This window comes from Ascaphus truei, chromosome 22, assembly GCF_040206685.1.
Source record: "Ascaphus truei isolate aAscTru1 chromosome 22, aAscTru1.hap1, whole genome shotgun sequence".
In the NCBI taxonomy this organism is placed as follows: domain Eukaryota; kingdom Metazoa; phylum Chordata; class Amphibia; order Anura; family Ascaphidae; genus Ascaphus; species Ascaphus truei.
The window spans coordinates 7072488-7091937 of NC_134504.1; the positions used below are offsets into that span (position 1 = coordinate 7072488).

The window sequence follows — 19450 nt, forward strand, 5'->3', positions numbered from 1 at the left end:
CCAAGAATTGGCAATCGGATTAATCCCTGGATCAACATCCTTCCCATGTATACTTATTTGGTATATCCCTGTATACCTTTCCCATCTAAAATGATGTCCCTTTTTAAGAACAAATCTATTGTATCTGCCATCACAGTCTCCATGGGTAATGAATTCCACATTTTAACTGCCCTTACTGTAAAGAACCCTTTCCTTTGTTGCTGGTGAAATCTCCTTTCCTCCAACCTTAAGGGATGGCCCGAGTCCTTTGTACTGCCCGTGGGATGAATAGTTTTTCTGAAAGCTCCTTGTATTGTCCCCGAATATATTTGTATATAGTTATCATATCCCCTCCTAGACGCCTCTTTTCTAATGTAAATAAATCTAATTTAGCTAGCCTCTCCTCATAACTTAGATTGCCCATCCCCTTTATTAATTTGGTGGCTCTTCTCTGCACTCTCTCTAGTTCCATAATGTCTTTTCTTAGGATTAGTGCCCAAAATTGTACTCCATATTCAAGGTGTGGTCTTACTAGTGCTTTGTAAAGGGGCATAATTATGTTTACTTCCCTTCCATCCATTGCCCGTTTGATGCAAGACAAGATCTTGTTTGCCTTTGCAGCTACTGCCTGGCATTGGGCACTATTGCTAAGCCTGCAGTCTACATTTCGTAGTAATCAATGAATCATACAGATTACACATATTTAATGTGATGTTATAACTGTCTATCATAGGCATGTCATTCATTTAATGGATCTATGATTATAATGAATTCATTAATTCTCTACACCCATGTTTTGGATCTTACTAACGAATGATTGGTGATGTCATACAGTATGTGGGCGCTATATCAACTCAGCGTCTGACTTGTGTTCTATACTCCTTGAGAAAATACCCTAGCGATGTGAAACACGTGGAAGGTCCTTTTTTGGATGTTTTTCATTTTTTAACATGTTTGTGTTCCATTAAAAGCCTTTTCTATTTTTCTACAAGTCGGGTCTGTGATGGTAGGGCGTTGCCGGCCTTCATTAATAAAGGTGGAGCCCGGCGGGCAGCACCTGAAACCGAATGGCAAGGGCTGAGAGTGTCAGCTCTTGGCTCTAATATTGTACCTTACTGTGTTGCCCTGTAATTCTGTTCACCTTATACTGCCCCCCCCATAGGGTTATAAGATAGGAACCGGGAGTGGGGTTAACTATGTAAGCCCAGTGGGCCAGTTAATGCATGATATGCTGTATTCCCTTGGACTCGTGGTCCCGTAGCTGCCTGTGCAAGCTTATAAGTGGGTTGGCTTGTATGGGTGGCCCCTTATGAGAAATAGCTGCAGGGCAGACTTCTGGAACATGAGGGGGATATTTGGAGGCAAACAGGGTTAGCCAAAATTTCTTACACTCTGTGTATTACTGTATGTTTCCCTGTAAAACAACTTATTTCCCTATGGGTATTTTACTGTTGTGATTTGTAAGGCTCCATTGTGTGGTGGGCTGGTAATATACTCAACCCGGCCAGTGCACAATGGAGACTTGGGCCATCATCTAATTGGGGTTAGGTGAGATTGAATCTCTTTGCCCATTGGTCGGCACTTAGTCTAACATGGTTTCGGATGGAGGCTGGAAAGGTATGTAAGCTGATGCCGTTCAGAGCCTCACAGTCCATAGCGATTCTTAAGTTCATAATCTTAAAATAGCAAATTGCTCTCTGAGCCAGAGGTTCAATCCAGAGGTGGAGGGTAGAGAGAGAAGCCTGCAAATAGCTTACACTTGAGAAAGTCATCTACTCTCTACGCTAAAAGTACGTTGGGTACATCCGCTGACGTCACTCCGTTAGCATCCTAGGTCCTCACAGGGACAACATTCGCTCGATACATACTTCCAGTTATTTGGGAACCGAGGACTTGTACAAACAAGGTCTCAGTCCCACGAGGTCCCAGTAACCCCTGTTCCCCAGATGCGATTTTCAGCATCTCCTTTCGCCCCTACCGGTCCAAACAATGTTTATCCGTATTGGCAGGGCTGTGTTACTTACTACCACAGCTGATATTATCAGAGGCAGGTCTGTATACCTCTCTCCTGTTCCTCGTTTTCAGCTGTTGGGTCATGAACCTGACGCAACAGTGATATACCTATTCACCAGCCATTCCATCAGATTCTGCGATATTGCCCCATTGCACACCCAAGGGGAGCTGTTCACATATTACTGAAGCACTGAGTGCTTGATTTTCGGCATAAGGTGTTACAAGGAGGGGTTCAATAGCAAGCATAGCTGCCAAGACCTAGTCAGCGTAGCTATTTTACAACAAGCCTTTCCTGTATTTATATTTGTGTTCCCTGTATTTTACATTGTCTATAGGACCGTATTAAACTTGTTTTAATCACACACATTATTACTGGTAATCACTACCTCTGTTTGGGACATTCTGGTCTTTCACTACCAGTGAACCAATGCAATCTTGCACTGGTTTACCCTTCAGCCTCCACTGGCTCTTAGCCACATTCATATTCTTTAATAATTAGGGCTGAAGGAGCGACTCAGTGAGTAAAGACACTGACTGGCACTGAGTTTGGAGCAGGGGAGCCTGGTTCAATTCCTGGTGTCTGCTCCTTGTGACCTTGGGCAAGTCACTTTATCTCCCTGGCACCAAAAACATAGATTATAAGCGCTACGGGGCCGGGACTGTGTCTGCAAAATGTCTCTGTAAAGCGCTACGTAAAACTAGCAGCGCTATACAAGTACAAACTATTATAATTTGAATAGCGAGTGCATGCTATTTGGGGGCTTTTTACTCTCTGTCGCTCTGGCTCAGAAATGCGTTTACTATTTGATTAATGTTTTTGCTAGCGCAGCCTTTTCCGCAAGTGAAGAAACGGAGAGGCAGTGATGAAAAACCAAGGGCTGGAACCGGCAATCTTTGAAAAATTTATTAGCACATCTCTCAAAACAGGGTGATAAACACTTACGCGTTTCGCGCCCTGTGGGCGCTTTATCAAAGGGTAAAAGACTCAATGCAGTGGCCATCATTAAAGGCTCCACCTCCCCAAATGAACCAGCCCCCGTCCAGGTGAATGAGATAGGACGCCGGGCTGGGACAATGCGTGGGTGTCTACCCAGGTACCACATTAAAAAACCACAGACAATAATTCAAAAATACAAACATATAAAGTGAATTCCAATGATGGACAGCCAGTGCACAACAATATATTAGAAGAAGCTTGAATGATGCAATCAAGATCCCCCAAAAATTAAAAACCGGTTACCAAAATAAACTATGTTAATGTAATGCTCTCTAATAAAGTTACTAAACATATCTATAAATGTTCACAGATGATCATATGTGCGTATACACCCAATGTTAATTCCACACGTAACTGAGGGAACAGTGTTGTATATTACATGCATAAAAAGGAAAAAAGCACGAATACAAATATGTATCTCAATAGGATGTATAGATATTAATAAGATCTGCTGTCATTAACTGAGACATATACACGGGCAAAACACGATGTTTTAACCCCTCAGGTGCTCAGAAGGATAATCACGGGTGCTGCTGTGTATAACTCCAAGACATGGTCAGTAAATGTTAATTACCCACTCCACATAGCTATGCATTCTAGCATTAAGTATTCACACAATGTCTTTCCCAGCAGCTGGCTCCAAAAGAGCTCTAGTGGCACTGAGATAGAAAGACTCACGATTCAGATGAAGTGGGCAATATCATAGCTTGATGATCCGTGTCGCTCATTTGATCCATCAGACCTCTGGCGAGTGATGTAATCACTGTATCTGGTGTAAGCTGTAAAGTCAGCGTGTAGAGCCGTGGCTTCTGCGATGCAACGTTGATCTTCCTGCCGCCAACCCTCCTGCAACTGTTCAGTCTGCAGTGGGCCGTCACGTGACCGGCGGCTATGATGTCGCTTCAGACTGACGGAACACAGCGTAGGATCGTGACTGAGGGCTCAGGAGCAGCAGCAACCCGGCGTGCCTGCAGCAAACAGCGATGCAGAAGAATCCTCCCGGGGATGTCAAAGGCCCCGTGGGCTGAAACGCATCAGAGGATCTGTCAGCACGCTGTTTCAATAAAGTCTATTTTTAGCTAGCCCCATCAGCCTCTCTCCGTTCATTTTTGCTGTGCTGCTGCTTGTGCCCCCCCCCCCCCGGGAGGATTCTTCGTCATTGACTGAGACACTAAACATGCGATATCACACCGTTCATAGTACAGCTCAACCCCATTATAGCGCGATCCGCTACAGCGCAGATCCGCTTATAACGTGGCCTGAGTGTGGTTCCCGTTTTGAAAAAAAATTTTTTTAAAAAGGGAGCTGGTTCCTGGCCAGGACACACACACCATACCTCCGCTGGGGGTGGAGAGAAGGGAGCTGGTTCCTGGCCGGGGGACACACAGAGATAGCTGACAGCCCGGCTTCTCCTGACTCCATGAGATCCTCCCCCCCCCCCCGCAGACTCACAGCTTCTCTGCACAGATCAGCTGCTACTGCAGACTGTGGGGCTGCCATTGCAACGCCGGACTCAGGGAGAGCTGGGAGAGTTATCCCAGCTCCTCCCCTCAGGCAGACGCAGAGTCCCTGATCGCGGTGGCAAATTTTTTTATCGTGATCCCGGTTATAACGGGGTCGGATCGGGTGGACCACGTTATAACGGGGTTCAGCTGTATATACAAAAAAGAGCCATCTGGCTCTATCTCTCTAAAGTAGTGTTGGACCGGGTCCTCATTTTTTTTTAAAAACCGGGTAATGGGTACCCGGAGGATTTGGTGCCTTGTACCCGGCCGGGTACCCGGCTACCCGGTCGGCAGGGTAAAACCAATCAGTTAGAAACGTCAGCGAAGTATGTATTAATATTAACACCTATTTTAATCATGCTATATTAATACTGCAATATAAACATACCAAATAAAATGTAAGTTTTCCACTACAGGAGCTAGTTTAATGGTTTGATAATGAGCAGTACTCCAAAAACGAATTTTTTTAAATAAAATGTTTCCCCCCCCCATCTTTTATTTTCTTCATTTCCCCCTCTCCCTAAAAATTTTAATAAAAAATAATTTTAAAAAAAGGCAAAAAAAAAAAAAAAAAAAACGTTTGACTTGTGAACCCCCTGACAATGACCTAACCTTTTTTAGTGGCTACCTTTCAATCATACATCCTGTTTCCCTTGAACCTCGGTCTGGCTTGTGGTTTGCTGTTTTCTTGCTCTCAGTCTGACTCAGTGCTATTGCAGGCTTGCAATAATGAGTTCACTTTGGAAAAGTGACACCTGACGACGAGACAAAAGCGGTGTGCAAATGATGTAATTCCGTTTTAATCTCGAGGAGGTACAAGTACCAGACCCTTCGGAACATCAACCCTAATGAAACATTTACGTTACAAACATTATAGAGAACACACAGAAACACCTTGCTCACCTCACAGAAGGGGTTAATAGAGACGGTGCAGAGGGAAACCAATAGGCAAAAACACAAATACGTGGCCAAGAAAGGTCACTAAAAGTCCCTAGAGATTGCACTCATTCCATAGTCTAATGGAATACATAATAAAATAAGATGAAATGCATAAAATTACAATTAAATTACAAAAACTAAAAAGATCCCCTTGTGGGCGAGATAGGAACAGCAAGGTGATAATAGGGGGTTAATATGACATATACTAATATCCCCATGGAGTATGTATATGGAGAGGTCCAAAATATATTAACACGGCTAAATAGCCTCACCATACCTATATTTATTATTATTATTATTATTATTATTATATGCAATATAGTAGCTATAGAACATTGGGAAATCCCACATTAAGGAAGTCTAAGTCTTTTTAGTTTTTGTAATTTAGTTATAATTTTATGCATTTCGTCTTATTTTATTATGTATTAAAGTTGTTATAACTGTTTGTCAAGCTATATAGATTATGTGGTTATTTTCCCAGTTGGTCTACATATTTACTCCCATACTATTGGTACTTGTTATTTAACTGGTACTTTTGGATATACATTAGACTATGGAATGAGTGCAATCTCTATGGACTTTTAGTGACCTTTCTTGGCCTCTTATTTGTGTTTTTACGTTACAAACATTATACAGAATTCAGTAAAATGGATAAGAGGAAATTAGATGACCCCAGTCCTCAACCGTCGTGTACAGATAAAGGACAAACATTGGAACAGTGTTTGGACAAAACCAAGTCATGGGACATCAATCATCTTAATGCAAGTGCAATTCATTATAAAATTGGAGAAATGTCCCTGTATGAATACTCTGGTGTTTGAGGAGTTTGCTCTTACTAAAGAATTGTTTCCACACACTGTACACAGGGCCACCAACAGGGGGGTCTGAAGGTACTGGCGTCCAGGGCCCTGTGAGTCATGGAGCCCGGCCGCCCGGGCTTCCTGCGTGGCCGTACCACTCGATAAATCCCATCGACTGGTCACCACATGGTGACAGGATTTAGCGCGCTCGTGATCCACCAGGCAGTGCACGCTTCTCTGCAAAGAAAAAAAAAATCTCCCCCTCTCCTTTCACTTGTCCTGGGCCACATGATTTCTGTTAGCGGCCCTGTCTGTACATGTGAAAGGTTTCTCCCTTGTATGAATCCTCTGGTGTACGCGGCGGCTGCTGTTCTGTGAAAAACTTTTCCCACACACTGTACATGTGTAAGGTTTCTCCCCTGTATGAATCCTCTGGTGTGCGAGGAAGCTGGAATTAAGACGAAATTGTTTCCCACACTCTGTGCATGGGAAAGGTTTCTCCCCTGTATGAATGGTCTTGTGTACGATGAGGGCACTGTCCTGTGCAAATTTTTTCCCACACTCTGTACATGTGAAAGGTTTCTCCCCTGTATGAACCCTCTGGTGTGCGAGCAAGCTGGAATTAAGACTGAATTGTTTCCCACACTCTGTGCATGTGAAAGGTTTCTCCCCTGTATGAATCCTCTGGTGTACGAGATGGCTGTTTCTCTGTGAAAAACTTTTGCCACACACTGTACATGTGTAAGGTTTCTCTCCTGTATGAATCCTCTGGTGTATGAGAAGGGCGCTGTTCTGTAAAAAACTTTTCCCACACTCTGTACATGTGTAAGGTTTCACCCCTGTATGAATACTCTGGTGTGAGAAGAGGGAGGCCTTCTTTGAAAAACTTTTCCCACACTCTGTACATGTGAAAGGGTTTCTCTCCCCTGTATGAATCCTCTGGTGTTCGAGGAAGCTGGAATTAAGACGGAATTGTTTCCCACACTCTGTGCATGGGAAAGGTTTCTCCCCTGTATGAATCCTCTGGTGTACTAGGAGGTTTTTCTTGCTTAAAAAACTTTTCTCACACTCTGTACATGTGAAAGGGTTCTCCCCTGTATGAATACTTTGGTGTGCAAGGAAGCTGGAATTAAGACTGAATTGTTTCCCACACTCTGTGCATGTGAAAGGTTTCTCCCCTGTATGAATCTTCTGGTGTACGAGGAGTTTTCCCTTCTCCGAAAAACTTTTCCCACACTCTGTACACGTGAAAGGTTTCTCCCTTGTATGAATTTTCTGGTGTCTGAGGAGACTGCTCTTCGCGCTGAAATGCTTCCTACACTCCGTACAATTAAAATGTTTCTCCACTGAGTGAATCCTCTGGTGTGAAAGGAGTTTCTCCTTCAATGAAAAACTTTCCCCACAGTCTGTACAGGTAAAGGATTGCATGCTAGTGTGAACACAAAGGTGTGTGCACAATTCCCTATACAGTGAGAAGCTTTTCCCACACTTACAACAGACAAAAAGCTGAGCACTGTGGCGGCTTCTAGCATCTTGCTCATATATTTTGCTTGAACCATAATTAGAGTCAGTTTGTGTCGTGTGCTGAACAAGGCCTGATAATTCCCCATCTTGTGGCCCTGGTTCCTTGCACGTGTCCAACACGTGGCAGGAATTATTACTTTTTAGCACTTCTGGGTCGCAGGGGTTCATGGACATATCAGAGCTCCAGTTCTGCTCCTCATTCAGGCAGTTCTCTAATTGAAGTAAACAAACAAACAAAAAAAGAGAGAACTCAAATGTTTTAAATCTGTAATGCAAATTACGCATAAAAAATACTAGCAGAATTAACGTTATCACTACTTATGTACATCCTCCAAATCAATATTAACATTGAAATTGGCAATAGAAAGTCAAGTTAAGGATCTCCTGGTCTATCATACTAGTGAGTTAATTATATGAACCCAACCAGACAGAAATATATAGGGTAAAGGTAGGTGGGAGAAGACTACATGGGTATCTAAACCCAGCCAATTACTCCAGTGTGTGGGTGTGTCGCCTTTCTTGTTACTAGTTTTGACTGTATGTATCCAATTTCCCAAGCACGCTGCCTTGATGAAATATTTGACTCCTCCCTTTCCTTCTCCTCTCACATTCATGCTGCTGCTAAATATTGCCAATTTTCCCTCCGAACATTTTCACAATCTGTGCCAATTAAAAAATATCATCAGAAATTTCCGAGGTTCTGTGTTCCAACCAACCCCTTTCACTTCACATCCCATCATTTGGGGCTTATAACAGCTCCCAGAAGGTTTATAAAAGTGGTTGTACGCATCATAGTTCTCTAGCCATATCTGGATGAAATCCACAGCAAGCCACACCCTTTTGGTCCTCCGAAAACATTAAAAACACAAAAATGGCTCCAACTACTGGAACTAAATTTAGATTTTAAGTGGCAATCGTCATCCGTAAAATATCTGGGCGTGAACATTACAAAAAATTACAGTACTCTACATAGGGAAAATTACCCCAGGCTAATGAATACCCTAAGGGACGACTTAGGGGCATGGTCTATCTACAATGTGTCTTGGATAGGGCGAATTCAATGCCTGAAGATGAATCTCCTCCCGCGGATTCTGTACCCGTTTCAAACGCTGCCGATCCCAGTGATACACAAGGAAATATCTGACCTGCAGTCCCTTATAACAAGGTTCATTTGGGGGGGGGGAAAAAAGACCCAGAATCAGGAGACAGATACTTACGATACCCAATAAGGCAGGGGGCTGGTTGTGCCATGCCTCATCTCATCCCATATTATAGGGCTGCCCAGCTGAGCCAGCTAACCTTCTGGCATTCTGACCACCTCTCTAGGAGATGGAGAGATCTGGAAAGCTCTTTATCCCACCCTTTTGTTATAATGCTAATCCCATTTCCCCAGTCTATATCTGAATAATTAAAATCACCCATTATGCAAAAATGACCTAGTTTTGATGCCTTCTCCATTTGCAAAAGTATTTTAGCTTCCTCAATCTCACTGTCAGGGTCACCTAGACCTCCTGCCTAGCCATAGTTCTTCTTTGTCCAATGGGTGTGCTGCTGCCTTCTGTTTCCTCTGGGTTCCTCTGTCTGTCTGTCTTCGTGTTGCTCCTCTCTCTGTCTTATAGCTCTGCTTCCTGTTTGTTTCCCTTGCCTTTGTTTCGAGTCAGACTCCTATGCACATGCCTCTGTCTTTGATCCTGATCTGTTCCTGTATTTGATTCTGTTCTCAGCAAAGGCCCTTGCTGGTAATCTGGCTTGTCCCTGTTTGTTCCCTGGTCTCAGTTCCTGCTCCCCGTTCTCAGTCCATGCTCCCAGACCTGTCCCTGCTCCCCTGTCCTGTTCCAGTCTCCTCGTTGCCGACCTCTGCTTGTTACCTGACTACACTGTCTGCCGCCTGCGTAGGACCCTCTGATTGTGACCCCTACTACGCTCCTGCTGTTCCGGCCACCGAGATCCTACCCGCCACAGGAGTCTCCCGTGACAGAAAACAAAGGCCACTTCTGGATCTCACTGGAACAGATTCTCTGCCTTCCTGCTTCAGCAGACCCCATCCGCTTGGAGGAAGTTAAGTACTTTTTTTGTTTTGTTAGAAATCCCAGTTGGGATCCTGAAGGTTTTGTTGCTGCAAAGGTTTCTGTAGGGTTTTTTGTGCCACTTTCTCCCTGAGAAGAATTCCCTTTTTTTTTAAAAAAAAGCCTTCCCTGGACAAGGATTGTCTCTGCATTGTGGGTGGGCCACTGCAGATTTTCAGACTCACATTTCTATTTAAGACGGTTACCTTGATTTACTGCTTTCCATGGTTGGACCACTGCTGTTCACAGGGTCCCCATTTCAAAAGACAAAAATGCTCCCATTATTTTGTTGCTGCATGCTGTGATTTTCCTGCAATCTGTAGTTCTTCCATGATTGGATCCAAGTTTTCAGGTTTCCCTGAAGTGTTTCTCTGTCTGTTATTTCCATGCTTAATTCTAAAGTTTCAGATCTAACTGCAAGTTTTTTCTGTAGTAGTTTCCTGCTGTCTACGATATTTTTATGCTTGATTTCTAAAGATTCAGATTTAACTGCAGGTTTCTCTGTCTGATATTCCTATGTCTGATGTCAAAAGTTTCGGATCTAACTGCAAGTTTTTCTGTAGTAGTTTCCTGCTGTCTATGATATTTCTATGCCTGATTTCTAATGTATCAGATTTAACTTCAGGTTTCTCTATATGATATCCCTACGCCTGATGTCTAAAGATTCATATTTAACTGCAGGTTTTCTGTCTATATGATATCCCTACGCCTGATGTCTAAAGTTTCAGATATAACTACAGGTTTCTCTGTCTATGTTTTTTTACTTGCATTTATGATACCTCTGTGACTGATGCTAAGGTCTCAAAAGGTCAGCTCTCCTATCTTGTGTCTCTCTGTGTCTCTAATATTCCTGTTGTTCATTCTAATGCTTCTGCTTTAAAGACACATTTCCGCTTTACTTGTTTCTTGGGAAGTTTGGTTTCCCTACAGTATGTTCAAAGTTATGGCTCCCACTCTGAAAACAGTCTTAAGCAGTAAATGTGAACACAGTACCACTGATTCTTCAGAACTTCTCAAAGCAAGGAAGAAGAAAAAGAAAGAAGGTATTACTGTGGAAGATGCAGAAGGAATTAAGGATGAACCTTTAACCTCAGAGTCTGCACTTGATGAAAGAGATATGCTGCAGCTTAAGGCAACTCACAGACTTATCCCAAGAATAGTGGAAGAAAAGAAAGAAGTATTTAATCAAGGAAAAGATGCTCTAACTCAGACACTTAAATCAGCACGAAAAGAGATTGATTATCTTCATGGACGTTTAGATAAAGTGCAAGAAGCCAAGGCTGCACTACAAAGCCGTCTATCCTCAGCAATTGCTAAGTGTGTTCTCCAGGAAAAAGAAATACACCAGTTGGAGAGTGACCTGGATGTCATGTCAGAGGAGCTGGAGAGGGCATATGCTGATGCTGCCGAGGATCAGCGCCTCGCTTCTAAAAGTAACGAATTCCTGGAAATCTCTATGAAGGAAATTGACAGGCTTAATACAGAGCTTAAAGTCTCCCAGGAGGAGATACGTTCTGAGAGAGAGCTTTGAAGGGATAAATAGCAGTTTTGAAACTGTAACCCAAGAGTGCAAGAATCTCTATGTCCAAATCAGTGAAGGAGATAAGAAACTCCATGAATTAGGAGAGGAGAAGAAACAGTTAGCCCAGGAAAAGTTAGACGTGCAGACAGCACTGCAGAATGCAGAGTGCTGCAAGAAGAACGTGTCTCGCTGGAGCAGCGCACACAACCAGATAATATGCTGCAGAGTCAGCTGCAAGAACTGCGTACACATCTGCAGGACATGAGGGAGAAATGGGTGAATGCTGAGGAAAAGCAGCGAGTTCTGTGAGAAGAAAGTTCCCAGACTGCCAACAAAGTAAAAATGCAGCAAGAGCTTTTGAATACCCAGTGTGTCCCCAAAGAACAGCATGAGGAGCTGAAGGCCACACTGAGCATAACCAGAGCCTCGCTGGGAAAGCAGCTTAGAGCCCAGGTGACCCTGTATGAGAGAGAGCACAAGGCAGTTCAGAAACTGAAGCAAGACTTAGAGGAGCAGAGACACTGCTCCATCCCTAACAGCCAGTACACCCAAGAGAAAGAGACATGGAAAAGGCAAGCTGCTGAGACCCTAGCAAAGGAATTTGCAGAGCTCCAAGACGTGATGAGGGATGCATGGAAGCAAGCTCAAAATAATCACAGGGAAGAGATGAAAGTCCTGAGAAGAGAATTGCAGAATGCACTCAACCAGGGGTCTCTCGATGAGGAGTTGAAATTGCAGCAATGCCTAAAAATGGAAGCGCTAAAGCTAGCAGCTGAACACACATCTCAGCAACTCACAGCGCTGCATGCGCAGATCGCTGAGCTCAAGATACAGCTTGCTAAAAAGGAGAGGAGGTGTCCGTCTGTCAAGTGGCTGGCCTGAAACTGCGCTATGAGGTCAAAATGGCCGATGTCTGCAAATTATTGGACCCCACAGCCCGTGATAAGGTCTGGCTGCAGCTGGAGCTGGACGAGGTCCAGGAGGAGTACCGGAAGCTGCAGATCAGAAATGAAGAAGAAAAAAAAACACATTTAAGCTTTATTCTGAATCAGCTGGGAGATATGGAGTCACGACTCGACTCCAAAGAAGCTGAACTGACAACTGCATTGAGTGGGAAAAGAAGTGCAGAAGGACAGTTTCAAGAGCTGAAAACTCAAATAGCTGGTCTTAATGAGAATTTAGGTGATACCACAAAATGGCAGTCACAAAAAGAGACCACGAAGAGTGAACTTAATGTCCCCATTGACTTGTATGGAGAGTGATGCACCCGTTCCTAAGGCCCATGTTCCTGATGTCCATGCCCCTGTGATTGAGTTGTATGTACCCATTGGTACCCATTGATTCCAAAACTAAAAGAGATATGTTGGTCACAAAAAGAGACCACGGAAAGTGAACTATATGTCCCCACTGATGAATGTGAAGAGCCTGATGTATCTGTTCCCGATGCCCCTGCTATGACGTTAGATGGATCCCTTGTGAAGTTCCTTGCCATGCCTAATGTACCTGATGCTGATGCCTACGCTCCTGTGATAAGGATAAATGCACCTCTCACAGATTTCCCATCAGCACTTAACGTACACACCAAGTTGGCCTTCCATCAAGGTTTCCCTGAAGAGCCTGGAGGGTTGTCCGGAGTTATTGCTGATTACTATGTTCCTGCGAAACATGGAGTGTTGTCCGAAGGCCATTGTGAGTCCACTTTTCATCAGGGCCTCCGGGAAGAGCCTGGAGGATTGTCCGGAGAACACTCTCGAGAGGGGGAGTAATGTCAGGGTCTCCTAGACCTCCTGCCTAGCCATAGTTCTTCTTTGTTCACTGGGTGTGGTGCTGCCTTCTGTTTCCTCTGTCTGTCTGTCTGTCTTCTTGTTGCTCCTCTCTCTGTCTTATAGCTCTGCTTCCTGTTTGTTTCAAGTCAGGCTCGTATGCACATGCCTCTGATCCTGATCTGTTCCTGTATTTGATTCTGTTCTCAGTAAAGGCCCTTGCTGGTAATCTGGCTTGTCCCTGTTTGTTCCCTGCTCCCCGTTCTGAGTCCCTGCTCCCAGACCTGTCCCTGCTCCCCTGTCCTGTTCCAGTATCCTCGTTGCCGATCTCTGCTTGTCACCCGACTGCGCTGTCTGCCGCCTGCCTCGGACCCTCTGATTGTGACCCCTACTACGCCCCTGCTGTTCCGGCCACCGAGATCCTACCCGCCACAGGAGTCTCCCGTGACACTCACAGATATTTGGTGGTTAATAGCATATCCCTACAAACATATTGTACCTTACCTGCTTGCAGTTCTATAAGAACACAAGAAAAGTTTAATTTGTTTGGGTGTTTGACTCATAACTGCAAAATAACCAGATATCCCCTTCTTGCAGTTTTCAGAGCCACCAGAATATCTACTATACTCACTTAAGAAGCGTGGATCCATACTGGCAGCGGGCAGTGCTCCTCTGTCCATGCTGGTAGTGGGCAGTGCTCCTCTGTCCATGCTGGTAGTGGGCAGTGCTCCTCTGTCCATGCTGGGAGTGGGCAGTGCTCCTCTGTCCATGCTGGGAGTGGGCAGTGCTCCTCTGTCCATGCTGGGAGTGGGCAGTGCTCCTCTGTCCATGCTGGTATTAGGCAGTGCTCCTCTGTCCATGCTGGTATTGGGCAGTACTCCTCTGTCCATGCTGGTAGTGGGCAGTGCTCCTCCGTCCATGTGGATAGTGGCCAGTGCTCCTCCGTCCATGCGGATAGTGGCCAGTGCTCCTCCGTCCATGCTGATAGTGGCCAGTGCTCCTCCGTCCATGCGGATAGTGGCCAGTGCTCCTCCGTCCATGCGGATAGTGGCCAGTGCTCCTCTGTCCATGCTGATAGTGGCCAGTGCTCCTCTGCCCATGCTGATAGTGGCCAGTGCTCCTCTGCCCATGCCGATAGTGGCCAGTGCTCCTCTGCCCATGCTGATAGTGGGCAGTGCTCCTCCTCTGCCCATGCTGATAGCGGGCAGTGCTCCTCCTCTGCCCATGCTGATAGCGGGCATTGCTCCTCTGCACATGCTGATAGCGGGCAGTGCTCCTCCTCTGCCCTTGCTGATAGCAGGCAGTGCTCCTCCTCTGCCCATGCTGATAGCGGGCAGTGCTCTTCTGCCCATGCTGATAGCGGGCAGTGCTCTTCTGCCCATGCTGATAGTGGGCAGTGCTCCTCTATCCATGCTGGTAGCGGTCAGTGCTCCTGTATCCATGCTGGTAGCGGGCAGTGCTTCTCTGTCCTTGCTGGTCACTACCAGCAGTGCTCCTCTGTCCATGCTGGTAGTGGGCAGTATTCCTCTGAAGGTGCTGCTGAGATTCCTTGATTTATTTGTGTTGGATGTCAGATGTGCTTGAATAAAAGTAAAAATATCATTAATATAATCTGTTTCCTTGGACAAATATACAGCATTTAGCATAAACGTTCAAACCCAAGATTATTCACATAATCCCAAAGGAGTCAGAGAAGACAAGGCCAACAAAACACCAATGTACATCCTCAAACAGAAACTTAATTTCAAACACTGCCAAATACATTAATGGTTCAGGATTATGTTATAACAACCATCAAGTACAGGGGTGCGCAAACTGGGGGGCGCAGGATTTTCATGGGGGGACGCGGCAGTTGCAGAGACCCCTCACTATTCCCCAAGGCATTTAAATGAAACCCTGCCCAGTATGCTGTCTAGGGGATACATTAGTTTTCCCCCTCCTTCACCCCATATATAAATGCGGTTACTAAATCTTGCCATTTCTTCCTCCACAACAGGGGAGTAGCTATAGCCAGGGCAGCCCAGGGGCTAACGCTCATGAGGGGCATGCTCTCTCCCTCTTCGTCCCCCTGTCAGCAGCCCATCACTCTCTTGAGACATGCAGTGGGAGATGGTTTTGCAGTGGCGGTGGGCCCCTGGCGTTGGACAGAAGATAAGCTGGCAGAGGAATCAGCAGCTGTTACTGAGGCAGGACGGCCGGGGTAAGAAACACTTAGGCTGCGTCCCCGCTGGCACTGAGCGTGCTGTGCGTTTGGCGCTTGACGCTTTTACTTCTTGTGCTCTTTATGTTGACGTCCCCACTCGCCCGGTCCAGAAAAATGTTTTGCCCGGGGGCCTGTGCCACGCCTCTGCTCCACAAAATTGTAACATTTTCATCCCATTAATATAACAATAATACATTAGACATTCTCTTGTACTGATTACGGCAGCGGTGCGAAAAAACTGGGGGGCACTAGATTTTTTTTGGGGGGGGGGGGGGGAGGCACAGCAGTTATAAAGGTCCCGTGCTCTCCCCCCAGGCATTTAAATGAAATGCCGGGGGACCACGCAAGGCCTCTATAATACACTTCCCTTCCCGTGATGTGTTGTCTTGGTAACTCAGTGTCAAATGATGTGACATTACAATGGCATAGCCGGGGTCAAGCTGGAGCAGGAGGGGGAAAGGGGGGGGGGCGATTAGGAGCAGCGGGGGGGGGGCGAGTAGGAGCAGCAGGGGGGGGCGAGTAGGGGCAGTGGGGGGGGGGGGGCGAGTAGGAGCAGCAGAGGGGGGGTGAAGGCTGCTCTGAAGTGGAAAACTGTTCCCACACTCTGTACATGTGAAAGGTTTCTCCCCTGTATGAATCATCTGGTGTGTGAGGAGTCTGCTCTTCCATAAAAATCTTTTCCTACACACTGTGCATATGAAAAGCTTCTCCCCTGTATGAATCATCTGGTGTATGAGAAGCCTGCTTTTGCATGAAAATCTTTTCCCACACCCTGTACATGTGACCGATTTCTCCCCCGTGTGAATCCTCTGGTGTGTGTAGAGGCCACTCTTTTGTGAAAAGCTTTTTCCACACTCTGTACATGTGAATGGTTTCTCCCCTGTATGAATCATCTGGTGTGTGGAGAGTTCTCTGCCGTGAAAAGCCTTTTCCACACACTGAACATGTGAACGGTCTCTCCCCTGTATGACTCCTCTGGTGTGTGCGGAGATTACCCTTTACATTGTATTGTTTCCCACACTCTGTACATGTGAAAGGTTTCTCCCCTGTGTGCATCATTTGGTGTGTGAGGAGTTTGCTCTTGCATGCAAAGCTTTTTCCACACTCTGTACATGTGAAAGGTTTCTCCCGTGTGCACCATCTGGTGTTTGAGGAGTTTACTCTGCCATGGAAATCTTTTTCCACACTCTGTACATGTGAAAGGTTTCTCCCCTGTGTGAGTCCTCTGTTGTGTGAGTCGTCTGCTCTTGCATGCAAAGCTTTTTCCATACGCTGTACATGTGAAAGCTTTCTCCCCTGTGTGCATCAGCTGATGTGTGATGAGGGTGCTTTTCTGTGAAAAGCTTTTCCCGCACTCTGTACATGTGAAAGGTTTCTCCCCTGTGTGAATCCTCTGGTGTCTGAGGATGCTGCTCTTCTGTGAAAAACTTTGCCCACACTCTGTACAGATATATGGTTGCTTGCTAGTGTGGACACAAAGGTGTGTGATCAAGTCCCTATTCAGTGAGAAACTTTTGCCACACTTACAACAGACAAAAAGTTGAGAACCACGGCTTCTTCTTGAATCTCTCTCATATATTTTGCTTAATTAGAGTCAATCTGTGCAGTGTGCTGTACAAGGCCTTAGAATTCCCCATCATGTGACACTGGTTTCTTGCACGGGTACAACATGTGGCAGGAATCATTACTTTTTAGCACTGTGTTAGGAAGCACTCCACTGAACCGTAATGGGGTGTAAAGAAAGAAAAAAGAAGATGCAAGGTGTGACGGGGAAGGGGTTAACCAGGCTTATAATAAAGGTCAAGCCCACTTGGTTACCCATGACCCGTGTTTTGGGGTCCTAGAGTGCCAGCTCTTGAGCCCGGGCATTGTGTATGCATTACTGTGACTGTGTGCAAAATATGAGACAACTGCCATTTTTGTGTGTTACCTTTTCCAGAGATGCTGGGACTGGGAGATTTTCAGGAGGTAAGTTTCAGGGTGGGTTTGCCAGAGAAAGTTGTTACAGATTGTGGCTGGGTATCGGGGTTAACAAGTGTTACCCCAGAAATGTATCTGGGAATCAAGTGAGATTCTCGGATACATGGAAGCCCAGTACTCTAGGCAGACCCCACCCTGAAAACGTTCTTGCGACTCACCGCTAGGACGTCCTGCTTCAGCATAATCCAGGAAAACGTAAAATGAGGCACAGGGTTCCCTAGTATAAGGGAGGAAGCCCAAGTAATACCCAGGTACTCTGAATCCAGGATAGGGGTTCAGGGGGGAAATCATATCATGTGTTAAATATGAAGTATGGTAGCTCCCGCTCAGGATAAAGCTGAGAGTTTATTTCGGGGTGGGGGGGGGGGGGGGGGTAAGAAAAATGTTTAATTCATGTTAGAATAAAACTGTGTAAGCTAAGCTCGTAAGTGTAGCAACAGTTAAGGTTTTCACTCTCTCTCACCCCAACAGACTTAGTACATGTTAATACAGAATTGTAGAAATGTATAGGTTATTGAAACCAGTATATTTTTAAGCAGCAGTGTTTTAAGATATAGTTAACCTTTATGCATTAAATTAGACAGGATCTTCAGTCTGCAAAGACCCAGTGGGGGGCTGAGGGCTAATCGTTCAAAGGGACATTTGTCCTAGAAGTGTGAACCATTTGTTAGCCTTCCTGGCCAAGTGAAACACCAATATTCGCAGCTTCAAAGAGTCAGTTCAAACGCAAGGAACGAGAGGTGTGAATCATGTGTTAGCCCTTCCGTGCTAATTGATGCCCATATCCTCAGATCAAAGAAGCCATGTGGCCAAGGCCAGACTTAGTGGCATTTGAGCCAGGTAGGGAGGGGGTGGGGGGGGGGTTGAATAGTGAGTGGGAAAAATGGTGGTTCGGGCACATGTTCTCCCACTACTCTGAAGCCAGGTGACATTTTTGTTGCACATGCTCAGTTGCGATACTGAGGCTTTGTGCCAGTTGTTGCAGGACTGGAAGAACCTGATTGGCTGTAGATTATGGAAATAGGCCATATGCCGTTTTTAAAAAGGTCATGCAGCCAGTCAGGAGGGCAGTTCCATCATGTAAAGAGATTAATCTAAGTTCCATCTTGTGTGATTCACCTGAGATTCAGTCCCATCTAAAGATTCAATGTGTCGTCCAGAGATTTCCAACCCTAAATCGTCTAAATTTCTCAGAGGATAAGTGACCAGAATTCAACAGCAAGAGGCTACAGGAATGAGAAGTGGCCTGGATTATTTTGCTGTGGGTTTGCAACCAAGAAAGATTAGTTTTGCTATCCCAGTTTCCAAAGTAAGTGTGTCTTTTACTGTATTTTTGTGTAACATAGCTGTGTACGTTCATCAGGTAAATAAATCACAGTTTATTTTTTATCTCGCTGCTTGCTCAATCAATGACCCCGGTAATTAAGAGGTTAAAAAGCTTGGTCTATCGTGATACAAGGGAACATGGAAGGACCTCAAACCCTCCTTTCTAAGTAACACATGGATGGGGGTCCCCAGCACTCAAAGTGATTAAATAATGACAAAGAAGATTTTGATAAACAATACAATGTATTTAACAAGTAATGATGCTGCACACAGTGCCCAGTAATAGGCTGCAGGGAGCCTGACCAACAAGATTGTACAATATGAGGAGGGAGGGGGATGGGGAAGGGGAACAAAAAAAACAAAAAACAGGAAAGGGAAAACGAAATATACGTAAATCATTAGTAGGATGATGGAGGGATAGATAAAAGGGGGGAAAAGTTGAGGCAAAAATGCCCCTTCCCACAGACCCTACAAGGTCATGTGTGTGTATTACTTTATGTACGATTATGGTAACAGGAATGAACGTCGGGACAGATTTGTAGAATATGAAAACTTCTACATCCTGAATTTATTGTATACCCAATGGAATCAAGAATGAAATGGACTATATGCTAGCTAGAAAGAAACACATGATTAAAGACTGCATAGTTCTTAACAGTTTTGACACAAGGAGTGATCGCTAATTAGATCGCTTAAAATTACATCGGAATGCAATACGGAAAGAAGAGGTATTAAAAAAAAAAAGAAGTCAAAAACAGTCAACATCAAGAATCCCAAAAACAGCTGAGAATTTCAAGTAGAGCGAAAGAGAGACTCCATGTCACTCAAAATGC

At 45.1% G+C, this 19450-nt stretch overlaps 1 protein-coding gene across 4 annotated transcripts in view; it reads right to left on the minus strand.

Moving 5' to 3' along the window:
• LOC142472708 (uncharacterized) overlaps positions 1–19450 on the minus strand; it is a 201745-nt gene that overhangs the window by 11172 nt on the left and 171123 nt on the right. For 2 of the 4 annotated variants that reach the window (XM_075579834.1, XM_075579833.1), the window contains exons 7-9: positions 16839–16880; positions 13740–14687; positions 5078–7969 (exon numbers count right to left, since the gene is read on the minus strand). In XM_075579834.1, the coding sequence (XP_075435949.1) occupies positions 6504–7969; positions 13740–14687; positions 16839–16880 (2456 nt within the window). In that variant the 3' untranslated portion in view covers positions 5078–6503. Of the gene's footprint in view, positions 1–5077; positions 7970–13739; positions 14688–16838; positions 16881–19450 lie in introns of those variants that run through there. The other 2 variants (XM_075579838.1, XM_075579835.1) reach the window with 2 other exon arrangements.